Source organism: Cervus canadensis, chromosome 22, assembly GCF_019320065.1.
Source record: "Cervus canadensis isolate Bull #8, Minnesota chromosome 22, ASM1932006v1, whole genome shotgun sequence".
In the NCBI taxonomy this organism is placed as follows: Eukaryota; Metazoa; Chordata; class Mammalia; order Artiodactyla; family Cervidae; genus Cervus; species Cervus canadensis.
In genome coordinates, this window is record NC_057407.1 from 10,426,052 (window position 1) to 10,443,486 (window position 17,435).

A 17,435-nucleotide genomic window follows, 5' to 3' on the forward strand; every position below is an offset into this window, starting at 1 on the left:
ACTGCTGGTTACACCTGGGTGGGTGGGCCTTAACACCCACCACACTCTGAGCACTGAGGCCTTGGGTAAGCAGGCAAGGATGGGATTAGGAGCCCTCAGCCAGGAACACCAGGACCACCCTGAAACCCTTTCCACCAAGGCACCAAGTCCCAGACCCCACTTTCCACGGGCAGACACAACTGTCTCCTACTCTTTAGAAATAAGGAAGTGGGGGTGGGGGCATGGCCAGGGAGATACAGGTAAGGATCAACACGAGCCAAGCCTTGCTCCACCCCCATCCTCACTCTACCCTCAGTCTCTTTCGATTATCTGCAGTGAGGACAGAACTGATGCAGAGTCCCTGTCCTCACTCTATCCCGCCTCTGCTTGGGAAGGGTGAGGCCGGCAGAAAAGACATCTTGTGCCTAAGTGATGTCCGAAAGTCCCCCATGCAAAGCTTAACTTCACTGAAGTTAAGCATGGCTCTGTTGCCATTCCTCTTGGCTGAAGAGCCCCTTCTGGCTCGAGGAAAGTGAGGGCAGAGCATTTCAGGGGTTAAGGGGGCACTCGGAGACCTTAGAGAGACCCTGTCCTGGACGAAAGCATTCTCCCAACAAGACTCCCCCGAGCCCCTTCCGGAGCAGCTGCTGTCCTAGCTAAGGGCTTCCCCTTTGCTCCAGGCCTGCGGAGGGCCCCCGCCTCTCCGCCGACCGGCCCCTCCTCCCGCGAGCCGCCCAGGATTGGAGGGCCGGGGGCGGGCCGGGGCGGGGCTGGGCGCCCTTCATCCCGCGCCGCCGAGCTCCGCCGTGGGCAGAGCGGACAGTACCGACTCGAGCGGAGCACCGCGCGTCCCTCCCGCGAGGCCAGGTACCGCTGGGGGCGCCGACCCCCGCCGGGGACACCGGGCGGCCGGAACCATACTGTCCACTTTCGCGTCCGGATCTGGGCTCCGGGCAGGTCCCCTCACCCGCCCTGGCTCCGGGCAGGCGCCCCAGCCTCTGGGAAAGCAAAGCTCGGAGAGCTGCAGGCTCTGGGGACCCGCCAGCTCCCAGCTTGAACTGGTGTCCCGGGAGGGGCACCTCGTCGTTACGGGACCTCTCGCAGGGCCGGCGGGATAGTAGGAGGTCGGCGGTACCCGGAGCCAGGGTCACGGGACGCCTTGTTAGGGGCTGGGTTGGCGCGCCGTGGGCTGGCCGCGGCACGGCCCACGGGGACGGGCTCGAGAGGGTCCCGGAGGGGGGCCTAAGAGGGCCCGGGAGCAGGCCCTGGAGCGCTGCCCCGTCGGGCGCCCTGACAAGCAAATCGGCCCGGCTGGCAAGCCGGGCGTCAGGGTATATTTATCCTGCTGCCTTAGGCAGGGGCTTGAGGGCAGATCCGGCCAGGCTTCCTGAGGGGCTACGGGACACACGTTGGTCCCAGAGCCCGTGCCATTTGCAGCCAGGCCAGCGGTTACGGCGGGTACTGAGCGAGTGTGGCTCCCGGGACTGAAGGCGGGGCTCGGCCTGCGCTCCTCCCCGCCACGCGCACTGGGACCGAGGTGTGAGAGCTGGCAGCGTGCGCAGGGGCGGAGGGGAAAGACTGGGACTAGGTTCGCAGGAGCCCGCCCCCGCCCCACGGGCCCCTTCGATTGGCCACAGCAAGTGCGTGCGTTTGTTTACACCCGGCGGAGGGGCCAGGGGCGGGGCTTATGGGAAGCCTCCCTCTCCACCCGGGCCCCCACCCCCACCGCAGTCACCTGAGCCTTGAGTCCAGGTATAGGCTCTGCGACAGGTCTGAGGGCGACTACGTGAAAGGTCCTCGCACCGTGGGGGACACCTCGACCCAGGCCCATCCTTCCTTCAGCCTGCCAGTCCTGTGCTTCCTTCCACGACTGCCTTGGGCCTCTGTGCTGGCCCTGAAAGAAGCCCTGCGTCTTTAATGCACAGTCTGGCATGGGGGCTCACTTTCTCCTGGAAAGGAAGCAAATCCCTCAGAGGTTCTCAGTCTGGAGCTTAGAAAGCTGGCGGGATTCAAGGACAGGTCCATTTTGAGAGGGGGAGGTTCTACACAATCATGGAAGGCTTCCTGTAGGAAGAACCAAAGATGGGAGAAATCAGGAGTGGATGAGGCCAGACCTGGCACATCTCCAAGAGGCCTGGAATACCTGTAAGGAGAATCTTTGGCTCCTTGAGGTTGAGCTGTATGTCTCAGAACTTTATTCCGCCTGGGCTCATAGAGCCCCTGTCCTCACTGGCTTCTCAATCCACCTTTTGTTCAGTACTGGTTCTTTGGGACCATGTCACAAACACCCGCCATGAGGCTCCAAGTGGCAAGATCTTGAGAGCTGGTTGCCCCTGTCCTAGTGCCTGCTCCCTAGCAAGTATCCTTGGTGGTTGTTGTTTAGTTGCTCAGTCGTGTCTGACTCTTTTGCAGCCCCATGGACTGTAGCCTGCCAGGCTCCTCCGTCCACGGAAAGAATACTGGAGTGGGTTGCCATACCCTTCTCCAGGGGATCTTCCTGACCCTGGGATTGAACCCGCCTCTCCTCCGTTGACAGGCAGATTCTTTACCACTGAGCCACCAGGGAAACCCAAGTAGCCTTGGAGCCCTCGAGAGATGGAGAAATTGAAGTGCAATAGGACAGACCAGGTGGTTTATGGTGCTTGGGTGGGGGCAGGGAAGGTTTTTTTGAGCTAAACTGAGTGCACCCTGAAAGTCTGGGCTGGGGAGGGGGCAGGCACCCAGTTTGAGTTGGGAACCGTTTTAGAGGAATGGTTGGCTGTAGAGAGGTACAGTTGTGGCATCTGTGCACACAGAAAGCTGGGGTGGATTTGCAGCCTGTACCCACTAGGAGAGGGGCACTGCAGGGGGATGTTCCCAGGCAGACATGGCTAGGGGACCAGACGCCACCTGGAGCAGGTGAGATGGGCTGGAGGCTTGCCAAAGACTTTGAACCCATTTCGCACATTTCATATTTACTGAGTACCTACTGTGTGCCCCCTGCACACTGCCAGGTGGGTGGAGGGCTGGACTTTGACTCTGGATAAGAAGACTGATGCAGGGTGGGGGCTCTTAGAGGACCAGGCGGGGTTACTGGGGGCCAAAGGGAAGGACCAGCTGCTGGGCAGGAGGGACTTTCCGGCCTGCGGCCTGGGGTGGCTTGGATTTGAATTTCCGCTCTGCGGGCAACGTCCTGTATACAACCTCTCAGTCGGCACGTCTACACACGTGCGTGGCTGCTGAGGATGGGGTCACTCCAACTGATGGTTCTCTCTTGTAGCTTTCCTGTTGTGCGGGTACACAGGCCATGGGTGCTGGACTTGGGGGCTCTGAGCTTTCTAGCTCATCCTGGCCTGTGGCTCCATCCTCTGAATGTCTCCACCTGGCTAATGAGGGCATAACCTGCCCTAGTAAGAATCCAGAGATGCTGTGGCGTCCCACTGGACCTGCTGCCCCTAATCTGGGCCCCTGGCACCGTCCACCTCTTGCTCCTTCTGGGGCGCTCTGTCTGGTAATGCTGGCTCTCTGTCTCTTTCTACGTCTGGCTATCTCTAACTGATTGGCCATCTCTGTTGATCCATCTCTCACCTATCTGGTTGTCGATCTGTCTCCCTGTCTGAATGTCTACACACCTATCTCTCTGTATTTTTCTCATTTTGTGTCCCTCTGTGTGTATGTGTGTGTGTGTTAGTTGCTCAGTCACGTCTGACTCTTTTGTGACCCCATGGACGGTAGCCCACCAGACTCCTCTGTCCATGGAATTCTCCAGGCAGGAATACTGGAGTGGGTAGTCATTCCCTTCTCTAGGGGATCTTCCTGACCCAGGGATTGAACCCAGGTGTCCTGCATTGCAGGCAGATTCTCTGCCATCTGAGCCACCAGGGACGCCGTTGTGTCCCTCTGGATCCATCTGTGTTTCTTATCTCCCCGCGCCTCTGTCTGTCTCTTGGTCTGGATCTGTTTGCATGAGCGAAGATATCATGTGTGTGTGTTTTCTCCCTCTCTCTTCCCTTCCTCCAACTCTCCCTGCTTCTTCCTGACATTGGATGGTGCCTCTCCTCCAGGCTGATCTTGTCTTTTGCTCCACCCCGCCCCCCCGCCCCCTACATAGGGGTCTCCAATGAGTCCTGAGCTGCCCCAGGCCCTGGCTCCAGCTTTCTTTGGGGCCAGAAATCCGGCTGTCCAAATATTTGGCCGCCTCCAGGGGATTCCGGGTCAGCAGGGAGGAGGATGGGCTGGCTGGCTCGGGGTCTCCCCTGCCCCTGGGGGGGCCACAGGCACGTGATGTCCTGTCCTTTGCCTCAGCTGAGCCTCGGGCTGCACGTCCTTCTCAGCAGGCTGGCAGTGGGGTGAGGGGGGCTGCTGCTGGCTGTGGCCGAGTCTCGAGCCAAGAGATTCTGACCACAGCTTCCACCGGGTTGGGGGGCAGCCTGAGCGAGGAGGGTTCAGGGTTAGGCAAGAGGGGAGGCCTAGGTGTCTGGAGATAGGCCCAACGCTAAGCATCTGTTAGGTGTTTAGAAAGTGTACCCTGTCACAGGAAAGTCCACCTTCCGGCCCCAGCGGGGGCCTTCAGATCCTCCTAGACGGTTCCGGATACCCAGAACACGGAAGCACAGGGCCAGGGAGCTAGGGGGTGAGGGTTGGTGTGGCCGGCACATGGCTGTTCTGCACCACTTGCCTTCCCCTGGATGTGGCCCATCCTGCCTGCCACCCCCTCAGTACCAGCCGGGGGTTAGCCACACAGTGGTCACTTACTCAGTGTTGTTGACAGTGAGGGAGTAGAGGATGGAAGACTGGATCCGCTGAGGTCAAAACCTGGAGTTGTGGGTCTCGAGGAGGGGCAAAGTACTTTTTTTTTTAAGCATCCTCTCCTGTTCTAAACATCCTCCCACTTGCCCTGTCCCTAGACCCCTGACCTCAGCAGTCGGCTTTGCACCAATCGCCGTGGCTTTGCCTTGAGAGCATACAGTCCACATGTGTCCGGCAAACCCAGTTTTCCTGTTGACTGATGTCTGGTCCGAGGAGGTTGTTTTCCTTCTGAAGCCTGGAGAGGCAGGTGGATACTAGGCTGGGAGGGGCATCTTCTCTCAGCCAAGGAGGGAAGTTGTAAGGACCCATGAGCTTGAGCTGGAGGCAGCCGTCACCCCTGAGCCCCCAGGGATGAGCACAGTGGAGCCGTAAGCCAGGCCCGCTGCCTCTGCCCTGAGATCTGAGCTGAGGTGGGGGCTGTCCAGGCACAAGGAACCAGGGGGCCCTGGCAGCCAGCTCCGTGGGTTCGGTGCCTCCACCAGCGCGTGCAGCCACAGGACCGAGGGAAGGACAGTGTGGATTCTCCCTGTAGCTAAGCCGCCACGGCAGACCCACTCGTGTCCCTGAGCATGGGGGAGGAAAACCGGGCTCGGAGCCGTGGTGACTCCCAGGACCTGGATGAGGGCAGAGAGACACGCTTCCCATAGCAGCTGACGCAAGCAGTGGCCCCACGGTGGCCTGGATTCCTGGATCTTGAAATCTTTAATTAGCCAAACTCAACGCCTGCCGAGGAGGTGTGCCTGACGAATTCTCACCCTGTGATGTCTGTGTGGGCGGACGTTACCTGCTGTGTGATCCTGGTGGCTTCTGGCCCCCGGCTCCCCCCTCCACCTCGGCCCTTATCTCCCAACAGAGCAAACAGGCCCCAGGGCAGTGGCCTGGACCATCGATTTACTGCTTGAACGCATGCTACACCCATGACGGCTGCTGTTCTGATGATCTGCTCAAGGTCGCTGTGATCTCCCCACCCAAGAGCCTGACCCCTCTCTGGGGGCCTGTGGTCTGCTCCAGGGGCAAAGTCCTCTGGGAGGCGCCTCACTCTGTTCCCACCTTTGGTCAAGCCTCACAGAACCCCCGGAGGATAGGAGGACACTGAGGTCCTGAGTGGGGAATACTCTGTCCATGATCCCACTGTGAGGCAGGGCCAGGTCAGGCCTCAGACCCAGAGTGTCCGCCCTGGGCTTCCCCTGCAGTGGGTCAGAAGCTCCTGGCTGCTTTCCTCAGTCAGGGCTAACCCCTGAGTCTACCCAGTTGTCTGATGCAAAGAGGCCTGGGGATATGGCAGGCCTGAGCGATGGGAACAGTCAAAAATGAACTGCCAGCCTCAGGGAATGGTTAGGGGTCCACATGTCAGGCCAGTGCTAATCTCTACCCTGCCCCCACCTCCAGCCCTTAGTCCTGCCTTAACTGAAGTCCAGGCTCCTTGACCTCAACTTCAAGGCCCTGTCGGGCTTGTCTACAGCCACAGAACCTTCATACTATCCTCACAGCCTGCCTCAGGGCCTTGGCCCATCTGTGCTGTGCATACTGCTTGAGCGGCTCTTTCCTGTTTCCACTCCTTGGGGGCTACTGCTGGAATTTCAGAACTGGCTCCCTCACCTCCTCCTCCAGGAAGCCTTCCTTGATGCCTCTCTCTCTGTCTCCTTTTTGGAGTCCCAGCACTGTGTGGCTCCATTACAGCAGGAGCCATCGGGTAGGGGATGGGGGGTGGGGAGTGTGTCCCTTCCAGACTGGAAGCCACTTCAGGAAGGGTATTCTGTGTCCTCTCTGGGATCTCAGGCCAGCCTGTGACTCAGCACTGACTCATCATGAGTACTAGGCAGGACCTGAAGGTCTAGGCCTCAGGTCCTGCCAAGGGGATGGGGAACCTGAATCGAGGGCCTCGGGCACCTTGGCCGTGACTGTGCCAGGCGCTGTGGTCTCCCTGGAGGCAGTGCTTGGCTGCTAGGGAAGAATATTAAGGCAGAGAAGAGTGCTTTGTCCAGTCTGCCGACTCAGCACACCCTGAGGGCCTGTCCCAGCCTGCCCAGGGCAGGAGGCCCGGCAAGGGTAACCCCAGCTGGGAGCCGGGGGGCACTCTGGAATGACTCTGGAGATCAGGTGCGGGTATCCTTGGAGGGGTGCTCTCAGTGAGGCTCAGGGCAGGGGCATGAGGAAGACAGGCCGACCTGGGGGACTCTGGCAGGGGAAGAGGGCATGAGAAGAGATGCTCAAATTGTCATGGTGCTGCATGGACAGGCAGGAGGAGAGAAAGGTGTAGGTGCCAGCATCAGAGGAAGGCGAGGCAGGGTAAGTGATCCAAGGGTGCCAGGTATGGAGTCTTCAGGACCAAGGTGCCTAGGATCGGAACTCTGTGTTGGGGCTGCGTCGGGCAATCACAAAGAGGTCCTTTGGTCAATTCCATGTGGTTTCTGCCCCGAGGACACCAGGGCCTGCGGCCTGAGGCTTGAGTCCTGCGCTTAGCCTCCCCTCCCCACCCTAGGCCTGAATGCTGAGTCTGAGACCCCTGGTGCTCTAGTTTTAAGAGCACACTTGACACCATCAGGATCTGGAGGTTTAGGGTGGGATGCCAGGTTCCCAAGCAGAGGGACTAGTCAAGACTAGGCTCTGGCTGACCTGCCTGGCAGTGCTGCAGCCTCCCTGGTCCCTGCCCTGGCCTTCTGTCTGGCCTTCAGTATGTCCTTAGAGATGCTTGGGGGCACTATGCCCAGGTACCTTCTAGACATGGGGTGGGTGGCTCCCAGCCCCAGTGATGGGAGAGGGGCCAGCGAGTTGTCTGGGCAACGGGCAGAGTTGGGCACGGGGAGGAGGGGATCCCTTTGAGGTCCAGCAAAGCATAGGGAAGGGAAGACTGATCCAGTGGTCCAGTCCCATCTACAGCTGGCCAAGGCCCCGAGCTCCTGACCTGGGGCTCCAGGCGGTGGGGAGTCTGCTCAAAGTGTGGGCACCTAAGGGTGGGGGCTTCCCCAGCGGGGGATGAGAGGCTTGAAAGAGAACATGGCCCTGAGGCCAGGGCTGCGTGGCCCAGAAAACTGGGCTCTGGGGGCTCCCATTTCCTGGAAGGCCATGCGGGCACTTTGCAGCCGAGCGGGCAGGGCCCAGGTGTCCAGCCACCCAGCACCGCCTCAGGCCTCCTGACTCTGGGGGGGGTAGTCTCTGCGCCTGCCGTTCCCAGCGCCAGCTCTCAGCCCACAGAGGGCCTTTTGTTCTGGCTGCCAGCAAAGCCCGCCGGGCGGCTGGGAACAGGGCCCACAGCCCTCGCCCTGTCCCGAGGCTTCCAGCCGTCGGGCAGTGCCGTTCTAGCTTGGCTCGGAGGCCCCTGGCACACAGGGCACAGGAAACCGTCTCCCGGTATTAATGTCAGGGAGGGGGAGTCAGCCCAGGGCCCACCCCCAGAGAGGGGTCTGGAGGCCTGGGACTCAGCACCCTCGGGTTGTGGCAAGTTAGGTCACGCAACTGACCCTTACTTCACAGATGGTAAAAGCAAGGCCCCCAAAAGACTTGCCTGGGCCGCTATGTCTATGTGGCGGTGGAGGGGGTAAGCGCTAGGTACTGGCCGAGGTGTCCCCTCAGGATGGTCTGGGGGGCTCAGGGATGCCAGCTCTGCCCCTCAATGGCAGCTTCCAGGGACGCAGCAGGCAGATGCGAGCGGATATGTCCCCAGTGAACTGGGAGGTGTGCTACAGAGCAGACTTTCTGCTGGAGTCTGGGCCACAAGCCCAAGGAGCGGGGATAACCAGAAGGACTGTCTGCTTTGCAGACGTCTGACCGCATCAGTGTGTGAGCCGGTGTTCCCGTGGCAGTGGTCCCGGAGCCATGGAGGCACCTCTGCAGACAGAGATGGTGGAGCTGGTGCCCAACGGCAAGCACTTGGAGGGGCTCCTCGCAGTCACTCCCCCCACAGCTGGCGGCCAGAGGTGAGCGCAGGACCCCATCATGGCATACGGCAGGGCGGGGTGTGGGGGGCAAGAGGCTAGAGCTAAGCTACGTGCCCTGGCCTGTGCCTGCAGGGTCGAGGGGCCCGGACGGAGCTGTGTTGAGGGCGAAGGCTTCCTACCAAAGAGCCCCAGCAAGGAGCCACACTTCACCGACGTGAGCAGGGGCTGCAGTCGGGGGCTCAGGGGCATGGGAGCAGTAATGAGACGCGCCGGGAGGCTGAGAGACAGTGCAGGAGGGAACGTTGGCTTGCCCTCTGCAACTCGCTGACACCCCACCCTCCCGTCTCACTCTGGTGCCCGCAGTTCGAGGGGAAGACATCGTTCGGGATGTCAGTGTTCAACCTCAGCAATGCCATCATGGGCAGTGGCATCCTGGGGCTCGCCTATGCCATGGCCAACACGGGCATCATCCTTTTCCTGTGAGTGTCCTCAGCAAACCTTCTAAATACAGGAGCCCCAAACAGGCCACCAACCCTGACCTCCCAGGACCTGCCAGTTTCCTATCCCAAGACCCAGGCTGCAGTGGGTAGGCACTTACACTCGCCCCAAACCACAGCTGGAAAAAAAAAAAAACAGCCCTGGCCAGACAAATATACCTCATTTCCTGGTAAACTTGCTGAGATGACGACACGGGGCCAGCCAAACAGGCCTGAGTCTGTCCTACCACATTTAACACGTGATGGATGAATCCAGTGGCCAGGCTGTATGTGGGTACACGTGTCCTTACCTGGGAGCTCTGCCCTGCAGCCTAAATAGAAAATATGTTTGTTCTGAGAGCTCAACGGGAGGTGGTGCTTAGAGGGTCTCTTCTGAGTCCTGACCACCCTGGGTCAACCTGGGTGGTGTTCGCCACCCCTGGGGACTGTCAAGTTTGCATCCACATATGTTGGGGGTCCAGACACCTGGGTTGCGGACCCTGCACACCCAGCCCCTCCCCAGAGCTCATCGTCCCCTGCTTGCCAGGGGAGCCCCAGTAGCCTCTTTTCATCCGCCTTCCCCAGGTTCCTGTTGACGGCCGTCGCCTTGCTGTCCAGTTACTCCATTCATCTGCTACTCAAGTCCTCAGGGATCGTGGGTGAGCCCCAAATTTGGCCCGTAGCAGGGAGGAGTGGGCTGGGGAGAGCTCTTCTGACTGTCCTGGTTCCCTGCCCCCATAGGCATCCGTGCCTATGAGCAGCTAGGCTACCGTGCCTTTGGGACCCCAGGAAAGCTGGCAGCTGCCCTGGCCATCACGCTGCAGAACATCGGAGGTGAGGCTGATGGACAGGCCAGCAGTGGGCGGTGGGCAGGCTGAAGGCTGGCTGGTTTGGCTGACCTGCCCTTCTCCCTGCAGCCATGTCCAGCTACCTGTACATCATCAAGTCCGAGCTGCCTCTTGTCATACAGACCTTCCTGAACCTGGAGGATCGGACCTCGTGAGCCCCAGGGTGGGGCGGGGCTGGGTGAGGGTGGGAGGCTCTGGGCTACCCCCACTCCTTGCGCACCACTAGCAGAGCTCAGGCTGGACTAGTGGGAGAGACCAGCCAGGGTGGAGTGGGGGGCAGAGAGCTGCTGGAAAAGCTGAAATCCAGTGCATAAGCATTTATGAGGCATCTTGGGGAACCTTCCCAGGAGAGCCTTGTGGGGCTGGGAGGTGTGGTGAGGCTGAACAAGCTGGCCCCGCCTAGCCCTGGATCCAGCCCATGAGCACGGAGGACCTGAGAACCTCGGGCTTAGCTCTAAGCTCCTGCTATTCCTGACCATGGCTTGGGTGTTAGCTTCCCCCCACCTCGCCCCAACCGAGAAATTAAGCCCACAGTGTCCCAGTTGCCTATCATCAGTTTAGCCAGTACTGATGGCATAGCCATGTTTTGTGGGTAAGAGCAGAGAAGATAGCCAGGCCCTGCCCTTGGAGACACAGCCCCAGCAGGCAGAGCGGCCGTGTGGCTGTGAGCAACTCTGGGTGGAAACAAACAGCCAGGATTCGGCGCCCAGGCCCTGGGGGCCTCTCCTGCAGAGTTGGCCTTTGGACTTACCCTGGAAGGAGGTTCTCTTTCCTCATCCCTATGCCCACTGTCTAGTGAGAGTGTGGGTCAGATGATGTAGGATGAAGGTCCTGGGGGCACCGCAAGGAGCTCAGGTGGTTGGCAAGTCCCTGAGACCCCCATGGAAAACGCCTCACTCCCCCCCCCCCCGCCCCCGCAGACCCAGGTGTTTTCATCCCACCCACTTAGGGCTACTTCCTGGGCAGGCTGGACCCAGATCTGTGTGTCCTGGGAAAAACAGCCACAGTGACTGTAATCGTGATGGTTACCAAGCGGGAGCCGCGTGTGTTAGTCCTCACCCTGCCCTGGAGAATGCTGGGAGTGGGCCCATCTTGCAGATGGAGAAAGGGAGACTCGGAGGTGGGGACGAGTATTCTTCAGAGGTCGCTGTGTGGCATCCCTCAGTGGTACCTACCGCTGACCCTGACTGAGGGCAAGCCAGCCGTGCCACCCGAGGCTAAGTGACTAACTTGGCTCCCCACTTCTGCCCCTGCAGGGACTGGTACATGAATGGAAACTATCTGGTGATCCTGGTCTCTGTCGTCGTCATTCTGCCCCTAGCCCTGATGCGGCAGCTCGGTGAGCGTGGCGGCTCCAGGGCCTGGGGCCTGGGGCAGGTGTGGGAGGACCCCTCCAACTCACATGCCCCCTCCCGCACCTCACAGGCTACCTGGGCTACTCCAGCGGCTTCTCCCTCAGCTGCATGATGTTCTTCCTAATTGCAGTGAGTCACCCTCCACGTGGGTTCAGGGAGGGGGCAGGTCTTTCTGGGCAGCCTGGGTCAGGAGGGCAGCTCCACGCCTCCTGATCTGCACGTGACTTCACAGTGACTTCCCAGGACCCCTGCCTGGCCCTGATGCCCTCATCCTCTCCCCGCCCCGCAACTGCCCACCTAGGTCATCTACAAAAAGTTCCACGTGCCCTGCCCGCTGTCCCCCAATGTGGGCAACATGACAAGCAACATCAGCCTCGTGGAGATCGACAAAGACGAGGCAGGGCTGCAGGCCAAGACGGAGGCCGGGGCGTTCTGCACCCCGAGTTACTTCACGCTAAACACTCAGGTTGCAGCAGGCCAGGGGAGAGTGTGGGACCGGTGAGGGGGGCGGCCTGTCCTGACATAGAATCCGTGTTTCCTCAGACGGCATACACCATCCCCATCATGGCTTTCGCCTTTGTCTGCCACCCTGAGGTGCTGCCCATTTACACAGAGCTCAAGGAGTAGGTATCCATGTATGGGAGAAGGGGAGGTGGTCCTCCCTGGAGTGAATGGAGGTGGTCCTAAGTGGGGAGGAATGTCAGGAGCCAAGTCATTTTATCCAAGGTCTCTATGGCTGCCAGAGGGGCGACTGGGGGCGAGAAGGAGGCTCCTGAGCTACCAGATGGTGAGGGTGTGTTGCCAGAGAGAGACCCTAGGACACCCGGGGTTTCCCAGTGTTGCCCAGCTTGGCACCAACCCCCTCCCCTGCTGCCCCATAGCCCCTCCAAGAGGAAGATGCAGCGGATCTCCAACCTCTCCATCGCCGTCATGTATGTCATGTACTTCCTGGCTGCCCTCTTCGGCTACCTCACCTTCTACGGTATGGCTGGACCGTGGGGGGCAGAGGCAGAGGCCAGGCTGGGGGGCAAGGGGCTGGCCAGCGGCCACAGCAGCCTGCGTCCTGTAGGCACTCATTAGGTCTGAGATGCCTGTCTGTGCCCTGCGACTGTGGAGGTGAGTCGGTTGCCACTCCCCACAGTGTCAGGGTCAACCCAGGCTCAGAGCCCAGCCCCCTACCGGGACCTCCTGCTGACCACCCTCCCTGCCTGCCACAGACGGGGTTGAGTCGGAGCTGCTGCACGCCTACAACCAGGTGGACCCGTTTGATGTACTGATCCTGTGCGTGCGCGTGGCTGTGCTGACGGCAGTCACACTCACAGTGCCCATCGTTCTGTTTCCGGTGAGCCCGCGTGCACGTGGCCAGGACCCTGGCCAGGGGGGTGCGGGGGAGGCGGGGCGGACCGAGGCGGGGGCGGACTGAGGCGGGGGCGGGCCGAGGTGGTTGACAGATTGATGACTCTCCCCACCCCCGCTTCCCAGGTACGCCGCGCCCTCCAGCAGATGCTGTTTCCTGACCGCGAGTTCAGCTGGCTGCGGCACGTGCTCATTGCCGTTGGCCTGCTCACGTGTATCAACCTGCTGGTCATCTTTGCCCCCAACATCCTGGGCATCTTCGGGGTCATTGGTAAGGGGTCTGGACCTCCTGTGAATGGAGGCAGGGTGCTGCCCCAGGCAACTTCCTCTCTGCAAACCCTGGCAGATTCCTGAGCTCGGACCCTACATTTAAGAGATGGCTGCCTGCCATGTGCAAGCTTGGCCTCCCATCTGAGATTTGTTCTTAAGGGCCTGTCTCTTAATCCATTTTGAGGGCTCAGAACCACTGGGTCAGTTACCCTTGCTGGAGGTGTTGGGGGATGGGGTGGAGCCCAGGGGTCAAGGGGCCTCCACAAAGGATTTCATCAGGCCTTGTCCCCACCCCACATATGAGGAAGTATACAGTGATTAAGGGAGGGCCATATAGCTATTAAGCGGAGAGCCTTGATTCAGCCCCAGGATCATGGAACCATAGATTTGGGCTTCTGTCCAACTGTCCCAGTTGGAGCTCTGAGCGGGAAGATCAAACAGTTCTGACATCTTTGGGGTGACTCAACTCAGGGAACTGACTCTTCAACTCTGTAAGGACCAACACACTGACCTGGGGACTGAGTAGCATTTATATCATAGACAGTATTCTTGGTTCTATATGTCTGAAATCTGACTCAAAGTGAATTAAGCATAAAGTAATGCAGGGGCTCAGTTGATTGAAATGCCTGCAGGAATAGCTGTATCCAGCAGTCCAATATCCTCAAAGCTTTGTCTATCTCTTGGCTTGTTTTTTTGCTATCTTTCACTGACAGATTCTTCAGATACCAAAAGCCCTAGCCTTCTATCCTGGTGGATGGAGAATAAGGGGAGGGGCTGATGGACTTTCCAGAATCAGGCAGAGTTCCCAAGTGGAGTGTCAAGATGAGACTCCCTCATCAAGGAATGTTGGATCTCATTAAAGTGTCCGACCCTGAACTTTAGCCAGTAGGTGGAAGTGGGCCAAGAGTTGTGATCTTCGGTCGCTCAGTCGTGTCCGACTCTTTGCGACCCCATGGACTGCAGCACACCAGGCTTCCCTGTCCTTCACTGTCTCTCAGAGTTTGCTCAAGGTCATGTCCACTGAGTCAGTGATGCCATCCAACCATCTCATCCTCTGTGAGGAGCCAACAGTGGCCATGTCTTTGCAGGTGCCACATCTGCCCCATGCCTCATCTTCATCTTCCCGGCCATTTTCTACTTTCGCATCATACCCACTGAGAAGGAACCTGCAAGGTCTACCCCCAAAATCCTGGTGCGAAGGGCCTGGAGGTCAGTGGGCTGGTGTGAGACTGAGGGGGTCTGCCCCAACCTCAGGCCTGACCCTGACTTCTGATCCCACAGGCCCTTTGTTTTGGTGCACTTGGCATCTTGCTGATGACCATGAGCCTGAGCTTCATCATCATGGACTGGGTCTCGGGCACCAGTCGGCACGGAGGAAGCCACTAGGATGACCTCCGCATCTCCTTCTGTCTCCTCATCCTCGTCTTCCTGCCCAGACTCCTCAGTCCCTGCTCCCATCTAGTGGCCAGTCGGTGGGGGGAGGAGAAAGGCGTGCTGAGCACTGGCATCTGGCCCTGCCCAGTTTGTTAGCGCCAGGACCAAGGCCCTTGGGCCACTACCCCACTGAGCTCCTGGGCTGCAGGGGCTTCCTGAGCTGGGAGCAGGGTGGGGCTGGACCCCTGCTCCCTTCCTGTTGCCTCAGATCCTACCCAAGCCCCTTACCCTTTCTGCACAGGTGCATAAGACTGAGGCCCAGCGGCTGCCCCCTCAGGTCCCACAGCCTGTAGAGGCCACACAGCTGAATCAGCCTGCAGTACCCCCCACCTTGCTGCCGGGCCATGGTCTGCACCCTGGGGCCTCATCTCCCTCAGCCCACTTGCCTTTCCTTCTTCTGTCCCTGAGGCCCCTTTCAGGCACTGGGGCTCAGGCCTTTGGATAATCTAGTCCTCTTTGCCCATCCCCCCAACCAAGAGCAGACACCCCCCTGGCTCCCGCAACCCCCCTGCCGGCCTCACCCTATCCCTGAGGCCAGAACTTGGTTTTCAATTGAGGTGGGCGTGGGCACCCCCAAGGGACCTCTTCCTTGGCCCTTTGCCAGTCCTGGGGAGGCTGGGACTCCCCCCCCACCCCAAACCCAGGCCACAGTTCACATTCCACTGCTGGGAGAAGAAAGAGGCTGGGGCCCAGAGCGTCTGTGCCCCTAGGAGCCAAAGACCCTGGGGGCCAGTCTGGGGCAGGGGTGGAGAAGCTGGCAGCCCCCTTTTATAAATATTATACATAAGACCAGCTGTGCTTTATATTCTTGATCTCCAGGGTGCCTGGGTTCCTGGAAGGTGGGGTGGGAGCCGGGACACAGATGCTGATGGAAGCCCACCCTGCCTGTTTCCCTGGGATGAGTGTGGGACAGGGTGAGTCCTCTACCCCATCCCGTCCCATGCCTCCCAAACCAAGCAGTGGCGTGCTGAGACCCAGTGCTGGGCCTGGGCCAGGCTTAGCACAGACCTGCTTTCTCACGGGGTGAGGTGGGGAGGAATTAATGAGGCCCCAGGAAATGGGACAGAGAGAGGCCTCCGGAAGGAGGCAACGTGAGGTGCATCCTCAGCAGCTTCAGGGAGGGTCTGAGCTGGGGGCAGCTGAGCCCTGCAGAAGCCCCGCAGAAGGGCCCGCTACCCTCCCTGGCTGCCATGTCAACCCTCTGTCAATGGCTTGCGTCTGGGGACAAAAGTCCTGGGATCCTGGGCCCTGTCTGGATCTTTTATTACTAGTAAAACCTGCTGCGAATAAAGGTGGGTTAGCAAGTGCCTGTATGTGGGGCCTGAATTCTGAGAGGGGGAGTCCAACACAGGGCAAGAGTTCCAGGGATGCAGAGTGGCCCCAGGTGCCCCAGCCTGGGACAGGGGGCCGGCTGGGGAGCTGCCCATTGCCCGGGGCAGGCCTGAATCAGCTGGAACTCAGCAGGATGGAGCTGCCCAGGCTTTGGCATCAAACCCTCATTAGGAAAGACCCCGTACCCGGCTAGGCGGCTGGGGAAAGGGGCAGCAGGAAAAATCCAGTTTGAACTGGCAAGGCAGCTGCCAGCCTGAGAAACCCCTGAAGAAAGAACTTCCTCAAGTCGGTGGCTGCTAGGCCCATGGCAGTGCCAGCTGATCAGAGGGGGGCTTCCTGAGTCTGGTTCTCATCAGTCCCGGGCGCCTGACTCCAGCCTGGGGACTCACCCAGGAGCCCTGTGGCCCCAGGAAAGAGCTGGACACTGGCCTAGAGGTGGCCGCAACCCAGAGTACCCCCGGGGAGCAGGGCTACCCTCTGCATGGGAATGTCTGGCTTCTTCCTCATCAGCTGGGCCCATGGCCCTGCCCGAGACCCTGGACTCCTGGGGAGTAGGAGGCAATAAAGGCCAAGGTCCATCCTGTTGACAGACCCTGGGAGTCTTGTCTCATACTCCTTCCATCCAAAGAAGGTTGCAGGCCAGAGCAGCCACAGGACTGCCTAGAATCCCTTAAGACCCCCAGGCCTGGCTTCAGGCCTCTCAGATCAGTAGCTCCACCCAGCCCTCCCACCCGCCACCCTCAGACACCCACCCACATATAACCATATGGGGTGGACCAAGGGCTCTGGCCCATGGAGGCCATCTCTGCCTGCCTAGCAAGGTCTCCTCCAGGCTGATGGGTGGGCAGTGGCTCCAGGGGGAAGGGGGCAGGCAATGTGGCCACTACACTATATCCAAAAGTCGGGTGCCCACAAGATGGTTTGCAAATGAGGACCTCTTTAGCCCTGGCTGTCAAGTTCTAAGCCATTCAGCCTTTGTGAAGATGGGTCTGCTGGCCCTTGGTTATCGCTAAGCACTTTTATGTGTTTGGAAGAATTTCTCAGGACATTTTTCTTCTTTCTTGCTTTTTACAATTGTTCTGAAAAAAAAATTTTTTTAATCTGAAATGTTAACAAATTAGCAGGAATTCCCTGGCGGCCCAGTGGTTAGGACTCCATGCTTTCACTGCCGAGGACCCGGGTTCAATTCGTGGTCCTTGGTCAGGGAACTAAGATCCCACAAGCCATGAAGCACAGCCAAAAAAAATTAGAGCAGTACAAAGGTCGTCTATATTTCTTTCCACCTCTTTCCTTATGACTTCTTGCAACAGAAAAACAAGATGATATAGATCAGGAAAAAGGGCCAAGGCATGGGCCTTGGTCTCCCTGACCAGCAGCTGCCTCTGCCTGCACTCTTCTTGCCTGTATGCACATGCACAGATTCACCTAACAACTGAAAAAGAATCCACTGTTCATTCATTCGACAAGTATTTATTAAGATTTCCTATGTGCCAGGCACTCTTCCAGCACCTATTCATATAGCAATGAACAAATTGAAGACCCCTGCCTTCCTTGAACTTATATTCTAGGTGGGGGATTAGATTCAGACTAGAAACATGAAACATAATCCGTTAAGTTATATCATTTGTTAAAAGATGATCAGTAGTATAGGGAGTAAAGATGGCGTGGTAAGGGCAATGAAGAACAAGGGTTGGGGAACTTCCCTGGCAGTCCAGTGGT

The 17,435-nt window shown here is 59.1% G+C and overlaps 1 protein-coding gene across 2 annotated transcripts; it reads left to right on the forward strand.

The window, feature by feature from the left end:
- The first annotated feature begins 730 nt into the window (after positions 1 to 730).
- SLC38A3 (solute carrier family 38 member 3) lies at positions 731 to 15,691 on the forward strand. Of its 2 annotated transcripts, XM_043442980.1 has the most exons (16): positions 731 to 846; positions 8,528 to 8,684; positions 8,778 to 8,859; positions 9,009 to 9,124; positions 9,707 to 9,780; positions 9,863 to 9,955; positions 10,039 to 10,120; positions 11,226 to 11,308; positions 11,395 to 11,453; positions 11,626 to 11,790; positions 11,868 to 11,947; positions 12,206 to 12,306; positions 12,542 to 12,666; positions 12,807 to 12,951; positions 14,039 to 14,142; positions 14,232 to 15,691. In XM_043442980.1, exons 2-16 carry the CDS (start codon positions 8,584 to 8,586, stop codon positions 14,334 to 14,336), a joined length of 1,515 nt encoding a protein of 504 aa, XP_043298915.1. In that variant the 5' UTR covers positions 731 to 846; positions 8,528 to 8,583; the 3' UTR covers positions 14,337 to 15,691. The 2 variants fall into 2 exon arrangements, with proteins under 2 accessions (XP_043298915.1, XP_043298916.1); XM_043442981.1 differs by lacking the exons at positions 14,039 to 14,142; positions 14,232 to 15,691 and adding an exon at positions 13,664 to 13,969.
- The last annotated feature ends 1,744 nt before the right edge of the window (positions 15,692 to 17,435 follow it).